General features: G+C 38.7%; 1 protein-coding gene across 5 annotated transcripts in view; it reads left to right on the top strand.

The window, feature by feature from the left end:
• Positions 1-17897, top strand: part of ino80d (INO80 complex subunit D) — a 45226-nt gene that overhangs the window by 4966 nt on the left and 22363 nt on the right. For 2 of the 5 annotated variants that reach the window (XR_010000721.1, XM_062962316.1), the window contains exons 2-6: positions 8175-8270; positions 8700-8946; positions 10215-10993; positions 13243-13351; positions 14898-15134. Coding sequence is in view for 4 of the 5 variants with exons in the window: in XM_062962316.1 (XP_062818386.1) it covers positions 8729-8946; positions 10215-10993; positions 13243-13351; positions 14898-15134 (1343 nt within the window). In the remaining variant the exon portion in view is untranslated. Of the gene's footprint in view, positions 1-2880; positions 4875-6000; positions 8064-8174; positions 8271-8699; positions 8947-10214; positions 10994-13242; positions 13352-14897; positions 15135-17897 lie in introns of those variants that run through there. The other 3 variants (XM_062962322.1, XM_062962328.1, XM_062962338.1) reach the window with 3 other exon arrangements.

Below are 17897 nucleotides of genomic sequence, written 5' to 3'. Positions count from 1 at the left end.
TTTTTCCCCACTTCTGCATTCAAACCATTTTGCCTGTAATAGAGTAAATCGAGGCTAAGGCCTATTCTTAATTTCATAATGTTTTAGATAGGTGTCCTTATGTGGTAAACAAAGAAGTCAACTATTTATGTAGTGCCATTACTTTGAGTGGTACTATTTACCAGAATACTAAAGTAGAGGATTCTTGTTACCAGGAACTTGCCATTTCTGAAATATTTCAGTATTCAGTAGCTTGCTATGTTACAATAATTGAATAAGGCACAGAATTTCCCTGATTGGGAACCTGGTTCTGTTAAATTAAGTGAGCTGTATTTTTAAGTAAGCATATTTGAATAGGATTGCCCCCACCCCCAAATTAATAGTGGAATGTACTGAACAATCTCCAATAAAGATGTAGTTGCTGTTTCTTTCTTAGATGTAAACGCATCCTAGGATTAATTTTACATTTTCTATCAAATATTTTTCCAGTTAGAGAACAGTGAATTTTGAATAAGACTTCAGCTCCAGATTAGGAAATGTTGCAATCAGGCAAGATGTATCAGTAAACTTTTTGTCCAGCAGACCGATCAGCAACTTCAATGGGCTGACATTTTGGTATTTAGGCCAGTCTATAGTTCTATGGTCTTGTTTGCTGGAATGGTGGGAAGGGAATAGGAATGGTGAAAGGGAAGTATTCATAAAATCAGATATAGCCCCTTTTGATTCAAGTGGTGCTGTAAATTGTGGTATTTTCACCAGTACGGAAACATTCAGAATGCTACAGAAACTTGTGAAACTATATTGTGCAATGCTTTGCATTAAAATATAGGAGGAACCGGTCTATAAAGTGGCAGTTCTAAACACAATCTCATTTTTCCAGAATCATCAATTTTGCATGTTTAAGGCTATGACCAGAAATATTACTATCAAAACAGTGATATCTAGGGACACCGCTCTTTATAGAACATTGGGGTGCTGACTAGTGTCCTCAATGGCAGGAGTAGCACTTTGCCGGCCTCCATAGGACTTCTCTGCTAGCTCAACTCATTTCATTAGAATTAACTCTGTTCTGTCACAAATACTATAACACTAGTTTCCTTAATCTGGTATTCTCTAAACACGTTATAGCACAACATCAGTCATTTGAAGCAATTGCTGAGAGTGATGTCACATTTCAATACATGTAGTGCGTACCATACTGGGGAAGGTTGTGGTACACACTAGATGTGCTAGATGTAACAGTTGCCTTTAGTGTTTGTAAACCCAAGTTATTTATTGGGAAGAGGGAAAGATGGCTCTTTAAATATTGTTGTACTGTAGGTCTCAGCAGCCCTATCCTTTATATAGCCAGTGGTAAGGAAACATGGAAATTGAAGTCCAACATCTAAAGGGCTATATATCTCCCAGTCTTGTGTTATATGGTAGAATATTTTCAAGAAAATTCCTGATGTCTAGAGTTCGGCATTTCCACATATAACTACAGAGCCACCTTCCACTAGCAGCTGTCCAAATGGGGAGGAGAAATGTACCAGTGATCTACATCTAATCAAGAATCCAGGGAGTTGGACAACGTTGAAAATCTCACTTCTTGTGCCTGAGTCTGGCGCTCAACTTGATGTCTGCAACTGGGGAAAGTTGTGGCAATAAATGGTAATTATTCTTCCAGATCAAGGAAAACTACAATTTACACATTGTAGGCAATTTAAAGCTGAAGATTTTGTTCTGGAAAGAAGTAAGTAAGCAGAATAATATAAAATAGAGAGTATCATCTCATTTCGGGAAGGGGGAAGCTATCCCAAAATAGGGATATCTTAACAGCTATCCATGAGGTAGCATATGCCTTTTTTTGGTTCTGAATATTTTGGTTCCACCAGCCTACCCTGTCTGCATATTCTAAAACTATATCAGTTATAGAAAGACAGAATGGGGGCAGTTTTGTCACATTTAGCTTCTGTAGAATTTTTTTTAAGTAGCTTGAAGTGTTCAAATATAGAATTACAGATGATAATGAGAAAAATGCTGCTGGGACTAAATTAACATCTTTCTGATATGTGGGAGTTAGTACTGAGAGCAAGATGATATGAGTCACTTTCACTCTGATGTTAAATATATGTGGAAACCTCCTATTAGTTTCAGTGGAAATGACTTTCCTATTGGGGCTGCATTCCTGTGCACACATCTGGGAACAAACCCTAGCAACCACTCAGGGATTAATGTAAGATGCCTGAGGTGAACTGGCATTGGGTTGTGTCATAAATGTACATAAGATCCAGCCGCACTCTGAAGATTGTAGGAGTAACCATGTTCCTAGTTTCCATGCATGGTTGCACTTGGGCTTTGTCCATCTTCATCTTCCTATGTGTTACACTTTGTAAACCAACAAACCAGGAAAAGGTTGTTTACTAGTTCATATAAATTATCTGCTGTTCGACAGTCTGAAATGAAAATAAGTGGAAGAGCAGTGCACTATTTTTGTCTACTTCCATCATATTTCCATAGCACAGGATGGCTTTATGGAAAGAAGAAAGTCTTGAAGGTTCTTCTTGGAATGAGGAGTGCTAGCATTCCTGATGATTTAGAGAGCCTCCATGCACAGGGGAGACTCTTCAAACAATTGTTATCCACTTCTGCAGGAGGATTGAAACAGGAATGGAAGAGACAGGGGTAGTGGACTCCCTATCCTCACATTGTTTGTCCTGTTCAAGTCAAAACACTTTTATAGGGTTAATTGAGTGGGAAGAGTAATGGGTTCAAGCTGCAACTTACAGCAACTAATCATTCTAAAACACAAATGATTAAGATCTGTCAGTGTGATGTGATTTCAACACTAATCTTTAGAATTTGAGGTATAAGAGATTTTCGTCATGGTAACTTAATAATAATAATAATAATAATAATAATAATAATAATAATAATAATAATACTTTATTTGTATTTCGCTCTATCTCCTCAAAGGGACTCAGGGTGGTTTCCAACATAGGTAAAGCATTCAATTACCAACACAGAAACATACATCACAACCATAATAAAACATAAAACATAATTACTATTAAAACAAACATACTCATTTAGAATTAAAAACTAGTTTCAGTACAATTAAAAACTAGTTTCAGTCTAAGCAATTGGTCCCATGAAATGGGATTTGTTGTTGACTAGTTTCAGTACTACTCCATTGGGTCAAAATCAATTGCCAATGGTTAAGATTCCAGGGTGCGCCTAGACAACTATGAGAGGCTGGGCCAGGGCTAGTGCAACAAAGTAACATAGCGGTGGGGGATGGGTAAAGTGCAAACTGATGGCCAGAATAGGGTCTGGGTTACTCGATCTCAAGGCCTGCTGAGAAGCTATAAGAGGGTGAGACTAGTGCAATGAGGTATCGTAGGGCCGGGGAAGTAGTAAAGTGCAGCAGGGTCCTAGCTTGTGGCCAGGGTAGGGTCTGGAGCTAATCATTTTCAAAGGCCTGCTGTAACCACCAGGTTTTCAGGTTCTTGCAGAAGGAGGATAGTGACAGGACTTGCCTTATCTTCTTGGGGAGGGTGTTCCAAAGGTGGAGGGCACCACGAGAAGGCCCTCTCCCTCGTCCCCACCAACCGCGCTTGGGACGGTGGTGGGAGCGAGAGGAGGGCCTCCCTAGAAGATCTAAGAGTCCGTGCTGGTACATAGGTACTTTAGCACCACAAAATGGCTAAGTATATTTTATTTATATCTTGCCTTTCTCGTGAATATACCCCAGGCAGCTCACACACAAATCAAAATAAGGTGCATGGTTGTTGCAGGCAGTGGCATTGCTAGAGCTGTTGCCACTCAAAGTGGCAAATCATAGTGTCGCCTCCATGGACCTTCTCTTTTATCAGATGCTACAGAATCTTTAGTAATGTTTTTGTACAAATATAACTTGTAAATAATAATTCCCGTGCATCACTTCATATAATGACAAAATCAGCAACTTAAAAAACCCAACAATAATGAAAACAGGTCTTATTAGTCTGATATGAGTGATAACTGGTTAAGCAAAGGGAATGAAATTGCACCAAAGGCAGATTGACATGATATCAAAGCTCCAATTGGAGAATGCATCCCTTAGAAGATTCAAAAAGTAAATAGGCATAGAGTTTTAGCCTTGCAGGTATGTTGCTACAGTTCCTGTAAGTTGGACTTATGAAAAAAAGTTGTTATATCTAACTACAAACATTTTTATTAAAAATATTAAATTTATGCTGTAACACTGCTCAGTTCCTTTTCTACAGTCATTTGTCTGTCACTTCCCTCTGAAGCTGTTATTCCATGCAATTTACAGTTCAAACTCTTCACTTCACTGGTTGAGTATTCCCTATCTAAAATATTTGGGGGCATAACTGTTTGGGATTTCAGATTCCCCCCCCCCCCCCAATGTTGATATATTTGAATACATATAATGAGGTATCATGGAGATGGGGCCGAGCCTAAACATAACATTCATGAAATTGTGTTTCATTTGCAACTTATACCTATAGCCTGAAAGTAATTTTATACACAATATTTATAATAGCTTTGTGTATTTTAATAAGGTTTTTGTGCATTGGGGAAACATCCCTTGTTGAGAATTCCAAAATGTGAAATTCCCCGAAATTGTACACGTAAGTGGCTGAGATAGTGACATGTTTCCTTTTTGGTGGTTCAATGTATAAGTCCCTCCGTAGTCACAAATTGAGTATCCACAGATTCAACTGTCATATTGTGATTAAATTAGCCATGATTTCTACCTCAAAGTGGTGTGCTAATATGACTATTGTTACATATCATGTGTCTTGACAAAGCAACTTTGGTGTCTAAGCAATTGGTCCCATGAAATGGGATTTGTTGTTGACTTACAGATCCTAGAACATACAGTGGTGGATCATTGGATAAGACAGCCTGTGAGTAAATGGTAGAGATAGAAAAGGAAAAGGGAGATACATTTTTGGAAATACATTTGGTTACAGGCAAGCAACTTGTCCATCTCCCTTTATTTTGTTTTTCTCTTGTTTGTTAATTTATTCATTTTTTTGTTACTGTGTATTTAGAGGGCAGTTAGAAGCTGAGGAAGAGATAAAGATGGGAAAAGTGGAATAAGCAATAGGGATGGGTCTATATTAAAAGGAACACTACCATTGATTTCATAAGATTGAAAACTATATATTAAGGGCAACAACAACATAAATCTGTCATGGAACTTTGTCCCAAAGGATAGCAAATAGACAAGGAACAAAAGTCTTAAATTAAATGGGGTGGTCCTTCTGGTCTTCATGTGTAAAAAAACTCCCAATAAGTCCCTTATATGACTGAGCAACAGAATCTTGGTAACCTGTGTCAATGCGCGTAGGTGCAGGTTTGATTCTTAATAGGCAGGTTCACCACGGCTAGGATAATAATAATAATAATACTTTATTTTTGTATCTCGCCATCTTCTTCCCTAAGGGACTCGGGGCAGCTAACATGGGGCCAGGCCCAAAAGAGAACAAGGTGTAAACAAGTTAAAATATAAAACAAAACAATAAAATAACAATAACAGTATAACAATCAATAAAACAGATTCAAGCACAATAATACTAATAAAACCATAGAAACAAGATAAGTTATAAAAATAATTTCATAGTAATTTAAATAGGTTAATGTGGTTCCCATTTCAATTATTTTTGCAGGGACATTTCTTTACTTCTTCCATTATGAGAGATGCTGCCATTAATCTCTATAGAAATAAATAAAACATTTCACCCATGAACAAAATAGTAGCAAAAGAGAAATATCCATTACCCTCTGCCACTGCTTGGTTTCATACTCTAAGATGGGTCTGCCTTTCCATTTTGAAGTAAGCTCTAAAGTTTTGAAAGAGGACTAGACTTCACTGCCTGCAAACAAGAATTCTGGATTGGAGTTGTGGAATGCAAGGTGGTTTTTATATATATATATATATATATATATATATATATATATATATAGAAGCTAGATTTAAAAAAAAACCTAAAATTGATTTATCACCTCTTTACTTAAGGACATGTGAAAATACTGTTACCATGCAGCTAACTTCTCTTACAAACTTCTCTATTTCTGTCTTATGGAATGCAAAGTTTGAGAGGGCAGCATATGTTTCTAACAGCACTATATTTGGAGGGAACAAAAAATAGGTTAAGGTTTTAAAAAAACAGGCCAGGTATCTTATCTATTGCTCACCAATAGTAAGAGCTTCCTATCCTTCTTTCCATTTCTTTTCTCTACCCCACATTACAAGTCTTTTACATGATTGCAGTGTTTATTGTTTACATTAAACTAGGGGAAATACTTGTAAATATAAAAAGGTAAAGGTTTCCCCTGACGTTAAGTCCCATCGTGACCGACTCTGGGGGTTGGTGCTCATCTCAATTTCTAAGCCAAAGAGCCAGTGTTGTCCATAGACACCTCCAAGGTCATGTGGCCGGCATGACTGCATGGAGTGCCGTTACCTTCCCGCTGGAGCGATACCTATTTATCTACTCACATTATCATCTTACCTCACAACATATCTTGCTAAACTGTGTATTTTAATAAACTTAGATGTGTTGTTATAAAACAACCCATAAGACAGATAACTACTTGACCACGTTTGTCCGTTTCTTTGGTTGGAAGGTGAGGAGATAAATGATAGATCGGGACAGCTAGACCATACCAGTCTAGAATAAATTTCCCTATGAGGTGGCTGGAGGACTTCTGGAAGCTTTGAAATACACCTGGACTACACTCCCATTCTAGGTCCCTGACTGTCACAGTAGAAAACTACAGCTGTTTCCAGAAAATTGTCTCCTACTTCCCACAAGCAATTCTTCTCACAAAGGCCACATGGCAAGAAGTGTGAGATCCATATATAATTCTTGGACAGAGGGAAGGTAGCAGGAGAAGATGAAGAAGCCACTCTTTGAATATTTTTTCCAGCTCAGCTTTCAGGCTTCTTCTGAGGGCATTCTGGCCAGGTAGACTCTGGTCTTTAATCGCTAACTCCTAGCCAACATTCATCTCAAATTGCCACCTCCTTCTCACCTCCTCTGGCTTCCCAGCAACTGTGGCCAAGGGCTGCATGTGTCCCAGTTGCTTGGAAACACTATAATGGTGTATCCATCACAGATTTAGTTTCAGTTCATGCTTTCACAATCACTTTAGCAGTTTCCAGTTTGTGCCCTGATAACTGTGTTATCTGCTCAGGTGTAGAGATGGCCAGCTTCTTGCCACAATTTTCTAGGCTCTCCTCAAAAGTATCATATTTTGTGGTTAACTATTTTAAACTAATAGGATAGGTTTCCCTACTTTCTCTGAATGTGATATAGTGAAGAAAGGCTCAGGCAGATATGCTCATGAAATAGGACTATATTGTGGGATGTTTCCATTACCTACGATGTTATTTGCAACTTGGTAAACTTTGTTGAAAGTGTGAATGGATCAGGCAGTGGATAGTGAACAGATAAGGAAGAAAATAGTTCAGCAAGCAGGTCTTGGCACGAAAAATGTTTGTGGTGTTCATCAGTTTGTGGCTATATGTTCAAATGTCTTATGAACAATTGATTAGTACATTTTCAAGGAAACTCAATTAACCATGTGTTCTTCTTTATAAATAAGACTGTTTGGACACAAAATATTGGTTTTATTATCCCAGACTATGCAGTTTGGCACCTTAACTACACTGGTGTTCTTTTGTTCAGTTATAATGAAGGACATCTGAGTTTTTTACCAATATGTCAAAAGCTCTCATTGGCAGAATAAAGGCTAAGTATCTCCTCTCATATTTAGTGCCAGTCTGCTCCATATTATTCCTCATGAATAATATTTTCTGAAAGGGAGAGGAATAGAATGTGGTGTGTGTGTGGGACTCAGTTGTGACTTTCCAGTGTTGTGCATGCTTAAGCCCTTAGACTCTTGAGTGGCATTCACAGAGCTTATTGATCAAGCAGTTCTGACACTACTATATGGAATAGAAGACTTGAGTTTGTCCTTTCCTATGGAATTACATAGTGGGATTCACCAAAACATACTGTCATAGAAGGATGCTTAAATCTGTTGAAAATATATTCAGTGTATATTTTTTTAGGCTACCATTCCAGGTAATAATGGATCTGGGATGATCAGATGGGTTGAGCTGATGTCAATAACTGGTGAATTTTTTCCTCACATGGTTTCATTGACAGTTTTTCTTCCTGTCGTATTTTTCTTAGACAATCTGCTTCATCTTGATCCATCATCATTCCAGGATAGTAGTGTCTCTGAGGCTCTCTGATGACTTTGACATGATACAGAAGATTTAAAATTAGGTAATTGGTCCTCTTCATATAGGTTAGAACTACCTACAGTAGAGTCTCACTTATCCAACACTCGCTTATCCAACATTCTGGATTATCCAATGCATTTTTGTAGTCAATGTTTTCAATACATCGTGATATTTTGGTGCTAAATTCGTAAATACAGTAATTACTACATAGCATTACTGCATATTGAACTACTTTTTCTGTCAAATTTGTTATATAACATGATGTTTTGGTGCTTAATTTGTAAAATCATAACCTAATTTGATGTTTATTAGGCTTTTCCTTAATCCCTCCTTATTATCCAACATATTCGCTCATCCAACGTTCTGCCGGCCCATTTACGTTGGATAAGCGAGACTCTACTGTATTTCCTTTTTCTTTGGTTTTGAAACTTATCTTTGATTTTCTTCTGACTTGTATGTGTTCTTCTTTCAGCTGATGTTCACAAGGAAAAGAATCACGTGATGTATGAAGGCAAACACATACACTTTTCTGAGGTTGACAATAAACCGTTGTGCTCGTACAGCCCCAAACTGTGCAAGCAAAGACGACTTAACGGCTACGCCTTCTGTATCAGGCACGTTTTGGAGGACAAGACCGCCCCCTTCAAGCAATGTGAATATGTGGCCAAGTACAATAGCCAACGTTGCACCAACCCCATCCCCAAATCTGAGGACCGTAGGTAAGTCAGGTTGGCACAATAAAGGCTTATCTCTGTGGTGTTCGGTATTAAGTGAAACTATGTCTGGCCAGTTTTTAAAAAAATTCGAGACCATCTAAATTCCCCATGTGTTGTGCTGTGAGCTTCCAGGAGGAAATATATAATATCATTCAAAACATAAAGGAAGAAAGTGAATTGTTAATCACACTGAAATGAAAAGTAGTCCAACATCCATAAGGTCTGACTCTGCTCCTAATCAGGGCCTGGAGATCTTGGCTGTGCTACCGTGTTTCCCTGAAAATAGGACATCCCCTGAAAATAAGACCTATTAGAGGTTTTGGTGAATTGCAAATATAAGACATCCCACAAAAGTAAGACCTAGGAGGAGGGAGCTGCCGCCGAGAAAGGCCACATGTTGCCTTAGAGAAGGGCAATTGCAAATTTCCTCAGAATGAAGTTTGCTAAGCAAATCCTGTGAGAGGGTCACCATAAGCACATAACAACAGCAAGGATTTCTAAAACAACAGCAACTAGATCCTATCTGATTTTGGAAAATAAATAGGGTCAACACTGCTTAGTACTTGGATGGGAGGCTGCCAGCAAATATCGGGTATTGTAGGCTATATTTCAGAGGAAGTGACTGGAAAAAGCTACCTAAGAAAACCCTCTGACATTCGTAGTGTTGCTGTGAGTTATTGGCAACTTGAAGGCACATGTACACACACTCCCTGTACCTATTCTGACATTTTCAGGGTTAGAATTGTTTGCACCAAACTAAAAATATCTTGTCTTATTTGCTGTTTGACTTAGTTATATTGAAAAAGAAAAAACATGTTCGTTCTTTGCTGAACTGGTTTCTATGGCTAGGACTATTGAACAAGATGCGTACCGTAATGTCCATACTTTCACTAATTTACTAGCATAAGATTTGAGTGTTAGAGAAGCAAATTTTCCACAGAAATGTATGCTAAATTTTCATTTAGATAAAATTTCTATTGGGAATTAAATATAATGGCCCCCATGTGTGCCCTTTAAATGCTGCTTGTAATTCTGCAACTTTTCTGATGTATATGTTAAATTAGAACAATCTCATATCTCTGACTGTAATATAACTCATGTAAAATGTTCACCGTGATTCAAATTAGTTTTATTTTGGCAAATTTATAATTGGCCATGAGATGCTTAAAATTCCTTTGTTGAACCTTCTCACAAATACTGTTTTTCTCAGCTGAACCACTGACATAAAGGCTGGCTGGAAAATATAATTTTGCTTGTTTTGCTTTTGAAAGGTACTGCAACAGTCATCTACAAGTTCTTGGCTTTTTACCGAAAAAGGAGAGGAAGAAAAAGAATGATCCAATAGAGGAGGTAAAAGTCCGGCACCAGATGGATTCCATGGCCTTCAGCTTGATGGTCCCTCCACTGGCCTTGAAGATGCCCAATGGCCTGGATGGGATGTCCCTCTCTCCACCAGGAGCACGGCTTCCTCTCCACTACCTGGAAGCAGAATTGGAAGACCCATTTGCTTTCAACGAGGAAGACGACGATCTCAAGAAAGGGACGACAGTGAAGAAAAAGCTGCAGAGTAAATTAGCCCAAAACCGACAGCGCCAGAGAGAAACAGAGATCCTGAAAGTTCGCCAAGAGCACTTTAACCCCCTTCCTGCACCTTTGCAGCAGCAGCAGCCGCCGCCTCAACCGCCGCCGCCGCCTCAGCCACCGCAACAACACTCCCATCTCTCACCTTTACCAACTTCTTTAAAGCCAGCAGGGCTACCGCAGGGCTTAGTCTGCAAGTCACCTCAACCTCAGAACACCAGCCTACCAATGCAGGGAGTGGCGCCCACCACACACACTATAGCACAAGCCAGGCAGTTGTCCAATAAGAGACCTCTGCCTCTCCCACACCCCGCCAAGGCTCCTGCTCCAGACCTGCCCCGGCCTGACAGGATCCTCATGAAAGCCACAGCCTTCTCTCCCCACTCATTGTGTATGAGCCGGCTACAGAGACTGATGAAACTGTGCACTCAGAAACAGCAGCTGGATGCTGATCTGTTTCCACATTTAGGTAAGTGGAGGACTCATGTCTGCTTCATTGGGCTTTCTTCATGGGAAAGAGTTGGGTGGCAGCAAGAACATGTAATTTGTGAGCTTCCCAGAGCATGCTTTTTCTATGGAAGGAGATAGTAGTGCATACTCAGGTATATTCAATATATTATAATCCTTCTAAAATTCTGCTTAGTACTAGTCAAACATTTCATGTTTTGATTACCATTTTTCAAGGGAGGGACTGTTACTTTGCTTTAGTCTTTGTTGTTTGTACAAAGAGCCAGTGTCACATATTTGTTTGAGCATTGGACTACAAGTCTGGAAGCCAGGTTTGAATCCCTGTTCAGCTGTGAACACACTGGGTGACCGTGGGCAGGTCACACACTCTCAGCCCCAGGAAACCCCGCAATGTGGTCACCTAAGGATACCATGTCAGAAGTAATTTAATAACACACAACAACAATTTTTGTAAAGCTTCAAAAGCAGTTTATCTCTTAAGGTTTTCATATATGAGTATGGATATACATGTGATTATATAGTCCAAGGTAACAGAAAATGCAGTAGCAAGTATAGAGAATAGATGTTTCTGTGTTTTTAAAAATTTGAACAGTTTTATTTTATGTGATGTTATATGTTTCTGTTGTGGTTGTTTATAATTTCAGGAACAGGTTAGGCAGGCTTATGTCTTGCCCCTTTTCTCTCTGTTTTGCTCTTCTTGCATGGGCAGGGAGAGATTCTGAGGTAGCTGCTGTTTATCCTGCCTGTTGGAGGAAGGCACATACAGCTACAGAAGGATAAGCTAGAGTAATATTCCATTATTTGTCAGTTCATGCTTTATTGCATTGTACATTGCAGACTTGCTGTCACAACCTAATACTGAAAGTCTCAAGTTTCTCCAGCTAGATAGAAACCAAGGAGGGAAAATGGGGCATTGCATATATAAGAAGCCTGCATCAAAAGGAGCCCCGTCAGAGGCTTTGTTAACTGAAGTATACCTGCATATGAGACAGTTACAGCCCAAGCCTCCATCACCTCACGGTCATATGGCCTGATGGAGACAATTCGAGTTACATTTTTTTGGGGACTTCATGTTACTGTAGGATATATCCTTGCTATATGTTGAATACATTGACTTATAATGGAGTTCTAGTTCATAATGAGGCATTCCTTGTGTTACCTGATAATAGAATCATAGAATCATAGAATCATAGAATAGTAGAGTTGGAAGAGACCTCAAAGGCCATCTAGTCCAACCCCCCGCTAAGAAGCAGGAAATCGCATTCAAAGCACCCCCGACAGATGGCCATCCAGCCTCTGCTTAAAAGCCTCCAAAGAAGGAGCCTCCACCACGGCCCGGGGGAGAGAGTTCCACTGCCGAACAGCCCTCACAGTGAGGAAGTTCTTCCTGATGTTCAGGTGGAATCTCCTTTCCTGTAGTTTGAAGCCATTGTTCCGTGTCCTAGTCTGCAGGGCAGCAGAAAATAAGCTTGCTCCCTCCTCCCTATGACTTCCCCTCACATATTTGTACATGGCTATCATGTCTCCTCTCAGCCTTCTCTTCTGCAGGCTAAACATGCCCAGCTCTTTAAGCCTCTCCTCATAGGGCTTGTTCTCCAGACCCTTAATCATTTTAGTTGCCCTCCTCTGGACGCTTTCCAGCTTGTCAGCATCTCCCTTCATCTGCGGTGCCCAAAACTGGACACAGTATTCCAGGTGTGGTCTGACCAAGGCAGAATAGAGGGGGAGCATGACTTCCCTGGATCTAGACGTTATTCCCCTATTGATGCAGGCCAAAATCCCATTGGCTTTTTTAGCTGCCGCATCACATTGTAGGCTCATGTTTAACTTGTTGTCCACGAGGACTCCAAGATAAACATGAGCCTACAATGTGATGCGGCAGCTAAAAAAGCCAATGGGATTTTGGCCTGCATCAATAGGGGAATAACGTCTAGATCCAGGGAAGTCATGCTCCCCCTCTATTCTGCCTTGGTCAGACCACACCTGGAATACTGTGTCCAGTTTTGGGCACCGCAGATGAAGGGAGATGCTGACAAGCTGGAAAGCGTCCAGAGGAGGGCAACTAAAATGATTAAGGGTCTGGAGAACAAGCCCTATTGTACTACATTGTACTATTGTAATACATTTTGAATAACCATTGATTTCTTATATCAGAAAGAGCAAGTGTGTATGTGTGTTGTTAATTGCCACAAGAAATCCAGGGATATTTGGGGCTGTCCAGGAATGTCAATTTTCTTTTAAATTTTCCAGGGTTGGACTGGTCTGAAGACAGCGGAGAAGAATTTGAAGAACTAGAGCAAAACTCGCCATACCATGTTGCATGGTCTATCCGGGAAGCCCTCAGATATGAAAGGAATGAGTAAGTATATTAATAGAAAGAGAAGAAGTGTGTAAGTAAAAATGGTAAAGAAATAATATGTCAAACTGGTGTTTACATTCTCTTGTCTTTGGGGAAGAACATATTTTTATAGATTCAGAGAACAATGAGGACTATGAAATTCAGTGTAGTCTTGATTATGTAAAGCCAACGTAAAAGACTTTATTTTCACTATTGAATTATGTGCTTTTATTCAGTAAAAGGATACAATTGGACTTAAATATTTTATTGGAACCATAAGGACAATTATTAGAACTGTTTCTTTAATGGAGATTCACATTTATGCAGTTTCTCATTGCTGTTGGGTCTGTTGAACTACATATTCTTTTCAATAAAATATTTTTTCTTTCAATATGACGCTTGCAAAATAAATAACTAATAAAAATAGTTGAATGTAAATAAGTATTTAAACCAAGGATTTTATTGTTAAGAAAAACATGAATGGGTTACTTAGTCAAACAAACTTTTAAATAAGGTATACATAATGCAGAAACTGAATAAAACAGGATTTGTGACCTTCTTAGTTGTCATCTTTCATAGTGGTTCTGGCCTGTTTCTAAACCAAAAGCAGTGTTTTATGGTCCAGTTGTATGTGCATTGTTGTATGGTATTGCAACATATGTTACTTTAGTAAGCCATTACATCACTGTAGTATTTTGCCTTGAAACTCTTCATTTCCAGTAGCCATTAAATGTTGCGTAAAGATAAGAAGATGTAGCAAGAAGGAGATTCTAGACCTGGAGATGACCTTTCAGTTGCATTTAAGACTCGTGGATCAGAAAGACATCTGTATGGATTGATTTGAAATCACATAGAAGGAAGTTGTAATTGAAGGGATCCATGTGGATTTATTAAATTTTTATACTGTATATCCAGTTTGTTCAGGAATTTCCAGGGTGATGATTAATAGTTAAACATTTTAGACTTGTGTCTTAAAATCCTGTGAACACAGAGCTTATTGGATACTTTGGCTGGTGAAAGGCATTTTCTCCAGTTCTACCTGCACCTTTCTGTAATTTCTGGAAATTTGTTAAAAAGGTTTGAAAGACAGGAAGTAGCATTGAAGTCTGTAGGGAGAAGGATCCTATCCTGGGAGAAAGGTGGGGTATAAATTCAATATATAATACCTCTTGATGGGACAGAAACCATTTGTTAGAAAAAGAGCAATTCAAAAAGCAACATAAAAGTTACTACGAGCTCACTAGAATACCTCAAAGAACAATTAAGTGAGCAGAGTAAAAGCAACAGTATAATCAGATAGTGAAAAATCTCTGTGTTATAAAAACGCGGCGTATATGTGGTGAAGTTGGTAGTCAGAGTCTCTACCTGGTTCTGGAGAGACACAGTTGTAGGCATCAGATGATTATCTCTGGAGTACCATTTCATAAATAAAGGCAATCTAAAATAAATGCAGATGTTCCTTCAGCACCCAGGACCCATACTATATAGAAGTGAATTTAATTGTGCTTGTTGTGTGCAGATGAAATTTAAATGCCAACTACCTCATTTTTACCCTCCTTATCTACAGGCCAGATGATGATGATGATGATGATGATGCCAGTGGCAGGAGTTCCCGCATTTCCCAACTTTGCACTTACTTTCAGCAGAAATACAAGCACCTCTGCCGCCTGGAGCGGGCAGAATCTCGTCAAAGGAAATGCCAACATACATTCCGGAAAGCATTGCTGCGGGCAGCCAACAGGGAGCCAGAGTGTGCTGGGCAGCTGATACGGGAACTTCGAAGGGCCTCTTGTAGCCGTACCAGGTGAGGGCCTAGCTGCACGAGTGCAGCAACTCGAGATGGTGACTGAAAGCAACTATACACACACACACACATACATATACATACACACATACATGCATGCATACATACATATACATACAGACAAACATTTAGACATGTGTATACATACAATTTCTGTGTATGTGTATATAATATATGCACATCAGTCAGTCAATCATTTATTAAATTAGACTAGAAGCCATGAAAAATCCTGTAAAACCCTGTAAAAGAATGAATATATATATATATATATATATACACACACACACACACACACACACACACACACACACCCATATTTTTTAAAAATATTTATTTATTTATTGTTCCAGAAGTGAACCAAGGATACAGGTTGTAATGTATTTGAAAACACAAGGTTTTAACAAAATAATGAACATAAAAAATTAATGAAAATGCTATATAGTCTATAACAATATCTTTTGAATAACTAGTATGAATAACTAGTATGAATAGTATTATAGCAGCATTTATATACAACATTTTGTTGAAATGATTAGTATACAGTATATCCATACAGAAACACACACTTAAGAATCATTTCTTTAGAACATTTTATGTGGATTTTATAGGAGTATCCTTGGGAGCAAATACATGAGATCCAGCAGTTCATTTAAAAATATTGTAAATTCTGTGACCATACTATTTAAAATTACTGACAAGTATTCACATTTAGTTGGTATTGCACTTATTCTTGCTCATGTAACAATAAAAAAATCAGAAGTGGTGGTGAATTAGAAGCAACAGCTTTTTGTGGAAATAGAATAAAGTATTTCTATAGCCTCATAATTACAAAAAAATGAAAGTGCTCACCACTTCGGAATTGCAAGGGTAGGAAGTTAATATGAGAATTCAGAGCAATAAATATCCCTATACAGGTAAGTACTCCCTTATTGTGAAATGGCAGTGTGGTGCAAAATTGTGTACGTTTGACTGGGATAGTGACACTTTCTGATGGTTCAGTGTTCACAAATGTTCTTTCATGCACAAAATTATTAAAAATACTATGTATAAAATTATCTTCAGGTTATGCATATAAAGTGTATCTGAAACATGAATGAATTTAATGTTTAGACCTGGTTCCCATATCCTAAGATATTAGGTACAGTAGAGTCTCACTTATCCAACACTCGCTTATCCAACGTTCTGGATTATCCAACGCATTTTTGTAGTCAATGTTTTCAATATATCGTGATATTTTGGTGCTAAATTCATAAATACAGTAATTACTACATAGCATTACTGCGTATTGAACTACCTTTTCTACCAAATTTGTTGTCTAACATGATGTTTTGGTGCTTCATTTGTAAAATCATAACCTAATTTGATATTTAATAGGCTTTTCCTTAATGCCTCCTTATTATCCAACATATTCGCTTATCCAACATTCTGCCGGCCGGTTTATGTTGGATAAGTGAGACTCTACTGTATATGCAAACTTCTGACTGTGCATTCAGAGCTCTATATTGCTAGCTAAAGGAAGATTCCAGGATTAAATTGCAGCTTTTATATTAATTGACTAGCTGTGCCCGGCCACGCGTTGCTGTGGCGAAGCCTGGTGGTCTGGGAAATAAAGTATTGAGGAATTGGTGGTAGTTAAGGTCAAGGGTAAAGGTTTTCCCCAGACATTAAGCCCAGTCGTGTCTGACTCTGGGGGTTGGTGCTCATCTCCATTTCTAAGCCAAAGAGCCGGCGTTGTCCGTAGACTCCTCCAAGGTCATGTGGGATGACTACATGGAGCGGCGTTACCACTCACATTTGCATGTTTTCGAACTTCTGGGTTGGCAGAAGCTGGGGCTAACAGTGGGGGCTCTCTCCGCTCCCCCAATTCAAACCTGCGGCCTTTCAGTCCAGAAGTTCAGCAGCTCAGCGCTTTAACACGCTGCGCCATCAGGGGATATTATTTCCTAAAGGTTGTGAATATACAATATTTCTGATTGGTTTTTTTTGTTTGTTGGAGGCAAGTATGAATGCTGCAATTAGGAAAAATGATTAGGATGTAATGGCCTTGCAGCTTTAAAGCATGGCTGTTTCCTGCCTGAGTGAACTTTTTGTTGGGAGGTGTTAGCTGGCCCTGATTGTTTCCTGTCTGGAATTCCCTTGTTTTCAGAGTGGTGTTGTTTGCGATATTTTATGTGCTTCTACTGTCTGTGGCCCTGAGAAAACAGAGGATTTTCCAGACTTTGATGATGGGAATACTTTGTTGGGAGGTGTTAGCTGGCCCTGATTGTTTCCTGTGTGGAATTCCCCTGTTTATTTACTGTCCTGGTTTTAGAGATTATATTGTTCTGCATTATTCTATCCCAGTAATTATTTCATATTAAAGAAGAATCTCACTTATCCAACATTCGCTTATACAATGTTCTGGATTATCCAACGCAGTCTGCCTTTTCATAATCAATGTTTTTGTAGTCAGTGTTTTAAATTCATTGTGATATTTTAGTGGTAAATTTGTAAATACAGTACAGTAGAGTCTCACTTATCCAACATAAACGGGCCAGCAGAACGTTGGATAAGCGAATATGTTGGATAATGAGGAATTAAGGATAACCCTATTAAACATCAAATTAAGTTATGATTTTACAAATTAAGCACCAAAACATCATGTTAGACAACAAATTTGTCAGAAAAAGTAGTTCAGTACACAGTAATGCTGTATAGTAATTACTGTATTTATGAATTTAGCACCAAAATATCACGATATATTGAAAGCATTGACTACAAAAA

Source organism: Anolis carolinensis, chromosome 1 (assembly GCF_035594765.1).
Source record: "Anolis carolinensis isolate JA03-04 chromosome 1, rAnoCar3.1.pri, whole genome shotgun sequence".
Lineage (NCBI taxonomy): Eukaryota > Metazoa > Chordata > Lepidosauria > Squamata > Dactyloidae > Anolis > Anolis carolinensis.
This window is presented reverse-complemented; position numbering and strand designations above follow the sequence as displayed.